Source organism: Lutra lutra, chromosome 1 (assembly GCF_902655055.1).
Source record: "Lutra lutra chromosome 1, mLutLut1.2, whole genome shotgun sequence".
Classification (NCBI taxonomy): domain Eukaryota; kingdom Metazoa; phylum Chordata; class Mammalia; order Carnivora; family Mustelidae; genus Lutra; species Lutra lutra.
Window position 1 is genome coordinate 205,999,616 of NC_062278.1, and position 7,460 is coordinate 206,007,075.

Genomic DNA, 7,460 nt, shown 5'->3' on the forward strand with positions numbered 1-7,460 from the left:
ATCACGTCAGAGTGAAATAACACAGAAAAAAGGAGGATCATGATTTTTACTGGGCCCTCTGTCTCTTTACAAAATCAGCGCTGTTCCTTCAGACACTCCCACCATGGGAGAATCTATTTTCATCCAACTTTCACAAGTGGGCGGACAACAAAGCCCACTGATTAATAAGTAAATAGAAAGTGTACTTAATTTTCAGCTCAAAATGTGCTGTCCACACTAATCTCAAACCCAATTATTTCTAGTCAGTTAACCAACGAAACCAGGACGATAGATTAATTTTTTCACACAATACGAAAATACACGGAGTGACTAAAAACAAACAAGGAGGGGGCGCCTGGGTGGCTCAGTTGGTTAAGCGTCTGCCTTCAGCTCAGGTTATGACTCCAGGGTCCTGGGATCAAGGCCGGCATCAGACTCCCTGCTCAGTGGGGAGCCGGCTTCTCCCTCTCTCTCTGTGGCTCTCCCCTGCTTCTGCTCTCCCCTCTCTGTCAAATAAGTAAAATTAAAACAAACCAACAAAACAAGGAGGTAGGAAGAGGCTGTTCTGAGCCCTGGTATACCCAGCCCTCCTTCTGACCCCATTCAACAGGACACCACTCAGCCAAGGTTTTCCGGGCCTCTAGGAACACGAGTGGTAGAGGAGACCCCGAGGGAGGAAGACTCTTTTTTTTTTTTTTCCCAGTAGGCTCCACACCCACTGTGGAGCCAACATCGGGTTCAAACTCACAACCCTGAGATCAAGAGTCGCTCGCTCTACTGACTGAGCCGCCCAGGGGCGGGGGTGGGGGTCTTGGGAGGACAAGGGAGGACCTTTTTAACGCTCTACTGACTGAGCTCTACTAACTGAGCCGCTGGGGGCTGGGGATGGGAGGGTTGGGAGGACAGGGGAGGAGCTTTTGAATCAGCGTTACGGAAGGTCTATAACGGTTCTCACTGATTTGTAAATTATGCTCAGAGTGGAGTCTTATACAGTGAGCATCAACAGAGATAACAGGCTTTTTACTCACTGTTCCCTCAGAGGAGGAAAGTCCTGCTCCTAAGACATGCAAAGCCCTCTGGAATGTGGTCCGTGAAGGCTTCCCCAGCTATAGCTTACTTCCTTAAGCAGGAATGAATGCTACCCTACAGCCCAGCCGCGGCTCAATTCTGCCATTGCTTACAGTCCTCTGACCCCAGCTGCTGGACAGCATGGGTTCCAAAACTTGCCACAGTATCTATGACCACCAATATAGCAATGACTCAAACCACTTTCCCCAGCGTTCGCTGAGGCCTACCCTGCAGAAGGCTGTGCCAGGTGCCGCAGATGATAAAGGAGCACAGCAGGCCCTGGGTGCAGGGAGCCTCTAGTCTAGAGATACGATGGTCAGAACAGACTAAGCGCAAGAAGGTACAGACGTGGTACAGAGGAAAATCAGAGAGAGGCGAGAGAATGCATTTGGCTGATAGAATCAAGAATGGTTCATGGAGAAAATGGCGTAAAACACCAGCTTAGAAAAACAGATGGGAATCCAATGGGCAGTGAGTATGTGTGAGAGGATATGCAAGGGCAGGAGTAGCAAATGAACACAGGGACTTGGCCAAGGACCCAGCCTTGGGTTATAAGCACCATGCAAGGGGAAGGCAGAGAAAGGACTTTGGTAAGTCATGCAAAGAAGAGGTCTAAGGGCTACACGCTGGTACGGGACCTCCATGGCCCTCACAGCTGCCCATCACAGGGAGGGAGGGCATGAGGTCCCAAGCACAGCCATGTTCTTACCTTTTCTGAATGAGTCCAGGCTGAACATTTCTGGCCAGGAGGGAAAGCTGGAATCCTAAGAAGGTGGGTCAAAAGTCAATGGTTACAATTCTTGGTCCAGGATCCCACAGAGAAGACTTCAATAACACAGACAGGGCTGTCCAGAAGGCGAGAAAAATGAAGCTCTTCACTACTGAGCCTCAGCTGCTGCTCCCAGGATTAAGGATGGAAGGGCCATCTCCACTCTACAGTAATTACATGGTTTTGTTTTTTTCTCACTGAGAACTTTCTTCTCTTCTCTGTCCTAAACTCCCCGAGCCCTGCTCAACAGAACGAGATGCATTTCATCCTGAGAGACATACTTCCACCTCATCGCAATACTTGCAATTTTCCTGGGACTTCTGGGAAGAAAGGAAACTCTATATGGACCCCTTTTCTCATGTGGCATCAGCGAGCGGGACTGATGACTACCCTATGGACAAACTAGTTTATGGTGCTCTCACAGAACCCAGGCAAGCCCCTAGGGATGGGACTTGATGGTTGTATCAAGGAGTAACTTTTGTAATTCAAAATAAAAAGCTTTTCATAATGGAGTTTATTAAATAACAAATATTAAGTTAAAGTTCAACTGTTGAGCAAAAATGTTGGTACATTTTGTTCATTTAACGGATGAGTATACCTAGAACCTTAAAACACACACACACACACACACACAGAGATAAATAACACTTCTGGTTTAACGATTTTGTTTTTTAAAAAAACACTCAAACTCACTTATAGACATTTTTAAGAATGTAGTACTCCTGGGTTGGTACGGTAACCTTTTGTGGCCTCAGTTTAAAAACATCTACACAATGTTTTAACAAACCAGGATAATGTCCAACATTACAAGGAGTCTAATAGGGCCTACATTCCTGCTCCTGACTGCTTTCCCGTCTAATTCTCAAATGGCGGGGAGATGGGGGTAGAGGGCTGACCTGGGGCCGAATCTTTCAGGTCCATAGTAGGTCTGCCCTGATGGCCTCCTCTCCCCCAGGGATGCCGGAAATTTCAGCCGATAGCATATGGTAGCTCAGAGAGAAAACTTCAATACAATATCAACAATGATACAATTCACTTTAAGAAGTTACATCCTATAGACTCCTTCTTTCCAAATTAAAAGAAAAAGGGTGTAATTTGAGATTCTAATCTTAAAGAAAAACCTGAATACTATAAAATCTAAACCATCTAAGTGTTTATTACTTGAGAAACAATACTTTCTTGCTAAGAAAGAGCAAATTAATTTGCTTGTGAACAGACTGCTCCGCTTTTAGAAAGTCCCCAACCCTCTCCAACGCTCATATAACACTATCTTTTCCTCTATCAGTCTAAAAACTACGTATGATATTCAAGATAGGATGTTTTAAGACATTTTACTGAGCTCTAGAACATTTCATAGAGACTGAAAAGAAAGTTGCATTCCTTGAAATATAATTATGTTGGAAACCTTTATGATTCAGAGTTTCTCTTAAATAATTCAAAAGTAAGTAAAATAATATTATGTCAAGAGTTCTTGCATAATGAAATACCACTTAACTCCAAGTAGAGTCACTATGGGATGATTCAAGGACAGAGAGATTCCATAATGACTAATTTAAAATGATACCCTTCTTCCAAGACAGTCACAAATGGATTTAATACGTGCCTTTGCTTTACAGTGTGGCTGAGCATGAGGTGTGCCACTGTTCTGCGTGCATGGCTAAGTCAACTTACCTTACACGAGCAGTGACAGTCTCAGATTTTGTAGGTTTTTGAACTGGAACTGAATTCTCTCCTTGCTATTCCTCATCACGAGGCTGGGCCTCCTCCTAAAAAATACAAGGTTGGGTCACTAAAGTGATGGGTCCCACGGGGAAAATAAAGTTGCTGCAGACCACTGAAATCCATTTACTAACTCTAACAAGTTTTGTTAATGGCATGAAGCACACACTGGACACATTAGCCTCACTTCAGGACCCACCATGACAGACTCACGACCCATCAAATTGTGAGCTGTCCTACACCAGCACCTGTAAGATACCAAGAAAGAGATGTCATGGTAAAGAGGGGCGTATAGTCCTGAAAGCATTTTCTCCAAGCCCAGAGCAAGACCCGCTTCAGTTCTGAGTTCTAATCCCATAATGACCCTACTATGATCCTACTTAAGGTAGGTAAAGAAGCTCTTACAGATTAGGAAAATGACAACTAAATGTTGAATGCCATTTTTATACTTCACAAAGTATGGAAGCATAGACTTTATAGCACTTAACCTATGTAACTTCCCAGAGAGGTTGAAACTCTCTTTCCCAGAGAAGGAAGCTGAGGCAGATTTTCCCAGAGAAAGTTATACAACTTGCCCAAGATCCCTTAGCTGACTCAGGACAGAATGGAAATCCGCATTTAGGTACTGGACTCCAAAGCTTTCCATGCTTATACGACACTATTTTTCTTATTTCCATGATACTATGCTGTTGCCTAGAAGTCCCATGGTTCATTCCTGGAAATAATATTTTATAGTGATATAAAGGTTGAAAAGGGGCAAGATGGGTCCAACTGATAAGCTTTGGACCATGGCTTCATAAGTTAAAATGCTTGGAGGATAAATGTCTTTTGGAGGTAAAGGGGCAACCTACACAGGTTTAAAAAAAAAAAAAATGCAGCAAAGGATGTATTTCCCACATCTTAAAAAGCTCTGCGAATAAAGAGCACTATCATAAACTCTATCAGGAAAAGAGGCCTCCCTTCTGGAAACTCCAACACTCCAAGATTTAAGTGTAAATTCTAAGATATAGTCAAGATCTACAATGACAGGGGCCTTATTGCTTTCAAAGAAACTGCAAGGGAAACCATCAGACAATGTCTCCTTTCCCTCCGGCCAGTAAGTTGCAACCAAAAACAGTTTGAGAGTCTGCACCTGGCCATCTGCAGTCCACCTGCTACAGTGTTTGGCAAGCCCCTGTAGACTGGGTTTGCAAAGTGGGACAATTTCTGTCTTGCAACATCACAATTAAGGTGACCAATGTGGCTACAAGAGGACTAGCTAGACAGCATGCTGATGCCATACTCTGGGCTTGGGGGTTCTGAGGACCCCTGGGACTCCAGTTCACTGCAAACAAAGGACCCAACATGCATTAGGTCTTCCCCTGCTAAATGGGGCAAGTCACCACCAGCAAACAAAGAACTCCTCACCCCTTGGCCTCCCCCAGTGACAAGGTCGGTGCAAAAAAGGGGCAAACCAGGGGGGCCAGGATGCACCAGGCCTCCCTTTGGACGAACGGTCCAGGCGGCACAGGGGACAGACAAAGGTCCCGGGGCACTCCGGGGGCTTCCTCCAGGCCCTGCCTCGGGGAACGGAGCATCCCCTGAGGCGGAGGCGTCGTTGCGCCAATGAAGCGGCCTCTCCCGCGGTCCCCGTGGAGCCCCTGGCTACCAGGCCCGCCCCGGCGGACCGGCCTGGCCCCCGCCCCCGCCCAGGCTCCATGGCAACGGCAGGCCGAGGCCTGGCTGCCCACGGCTCGGCCGGGCCGGCTTCGCGGGCAGGCCTAGGATGCCCGGCCTGCTCCGCGGGCCCGCCCGCTTCTCCGCCCCACTCTCCGCCAAGCCGGCGGTCGGCCCCGGGCCCCTCCTCGCGCCGACCACCCCCGGCCGCGGCAAGCTCCTCAAGGGGACACGAAAGGGGAGAATAAAAAGCCCAATTCACCTGTTGTTACAGATGTGAAACAAGCCTCGGTGCACCGCGCATGAGCCGCGGGCCCCCCCAACCACGGCCGGACTACAACTCCCACCAGCGGTGGCGCGGCCCCTTCCGGGTCCCGAGGCGGAAGTCCCGCCAGCCGCCCCGGCGCTCCCCGCCCCGCCTCCCGCGCCGACCCCGCGTCTGAGCGGGTCTCCAGCGGGCCCCGCACCCGGGGCTCGCAGTGGCCTCCCCGGGCTCACGCCGCTGGGCGGCCAACCCGCGGCGAGACCCCGGCGCCGGGCCCAATGGGGGACGGCCGCGGCGGGCGCAGGAGGGACTTCCGGCAGAGGCGCCGAGGGGCTGGACGCGCGGTCCCCTCTGTGGCAGCGGAGGGAACGGGTCTGGACTGCGGAGGCCAGGGCCCCACACGGCGCCCCCTCCCAGCGCCTCAACATCCGGCAGTGTGAGAGGAGGAGGGCCCTCGCGAGCTCTGCGCCCCCGCCTCGCGGCCCCCGGCCAGTCAGGGCTGAGCCGGGGACGAAATCCTGCTCCGGATCCGGACCTCCACCCGCCTTCCCCGCCACAGCCCGTTGCCACGCCTCTTCTCCTACTCTACCCTACCTTACCCTCTCCGTTCTCCTACACTCTCCTACCCGCTCTCCTCCGATCTTCTGTTTAGGGAGGTGAGAATTTCCGCCTCACGACATTGTTAGGAGGAGACCAACGCGATGGCACATTGTAAACTGTACGACACTGGGGAAAGACAAGGTGGCACTTGCTGGTCCGAGTGCCGCTGGGCTGCTCTGGAGGTCTCGTCCCCGCCCCCTTGCCTCCGAAGGCCGTCTGGATGAGGCTCTCGTGGGAGTTTGGTGGAATCCAATTTCTAAAGGGGAGAACTTGGATGGGGTTCCTCTGAGGCTAGGTCAAGTAGGAACGACCTAGGATATGCTTTTAAGACGTGGCCTTTCAGGATACATGAAGAATTAGTACCATATCCCGTCATTTTTGTGCAAACAAATGCAACAAGTTTTGGTTTTTTTTTTCCTCTCTCTCTACATTGGACCAGAAGGGTGGGGGAGGTGAGCGTGGCGCATCATCCACTCATTCAAATAATTACTATCTTTTCTGAGCAGGGCATGGTACCGCGCTATGGCGTGTGGGAAATGATCCCTGTACAGATATTTGAGTGAACTGTATAGCAATTGTTATAAGCAGGTTTTGAGGATACAACAACCTTCCCTGGAGGGGCTTCGGGCATGGTAGGCAAGATGAAAACATTGTGTGAGGAAAAAAGAAAGTGATCAATGCTGGGAGAGGAGGGATCAAGTGTTAGAGGGTTGAGAGAAAGGAATAGTTAATCAGTGGCAAAATCAAGGAGAAGGAACCACAGAAGCGAAGACAGCCAGTGGAACAAAAGGCAAATTCTAAGAATATGCAGTAGCTTCGTGTGACCAGAGGGTTGGAAATGCGTGCGGGCTTTAAAGGCAATAGAACAAGAAAGTGTAGCTGGGAACGCTGTACTCGGGGACGTTGACTTTATTTGTATGCAATTACTCTAAGACATTATTTTTACAGTTCTAAATAGGAAAGTATAAGCCTCGGATTTCAAGAAGGTTATTCTAAAAGTGTGAGGATAGAATTGGCTGGAAAAATAGAAGCAAGGGAACTAATGAGATGAGAGGTATCGAGGGATTCAACTGTGCTCAGGAGGGAAAAAAGCAAGAAAAAGGTATGACAGGGTGATGGTAAAGCATCAGGCTGATCCCTGGCCACAGGTGAGTGGAGAGGTGCCTGAGATCTGTGCCAGGGGACTGGGAGGATTGTGCACTGTTACCGTAGTGAAGGGACAGGGTGGTCAGAGGTGATGGATTCTGCTTCATACAGATTATGTTTGAAATGCTGTTGGGAACATTAAGCGATGAACATGTGAGTGATGAACATGTGGTCCCTACTGCAACAAGTCTTAAGGCCTAGGAAAGCCCTGCAAAAAAAGCACAAGTAGACCATTCCTGGTGCTTTTTCCTTGTTGCA

General features: G+C 49.2%; 1 protein-coding gene across 1 annotated transcript in view; it reads right to left on the reverse strand.

Annotated features, from left to right (window-relative positions):
- Positions 1 to 5,605, reverse strand: part of DHX30 (DExH-box helicase 30) — a 29,071-nt gene extending 23,466 nt beyond the window's left edge. The window contains 4 exon segments of the mRNA XM_047695130.1: positions 1,757 to 1,811; positions 2,713 to 2,819; positions 3,488 to 3,582; positions 5,454 to 5,605. Of these exon segments, the coding sequence (XP_047551086.1) occupies positions 1,757 to 1,811; positions 2,713 to 2,737 (80 nt within the window). The 5' untranslated portion in view covers positions 2,738 to 2,819; positions 3,488 to 3,582; positions 5,454 to 5,605.
- Between the last annotated feature and the right edge of the window lie 1,855 nt (positions 5,606 to 7,460).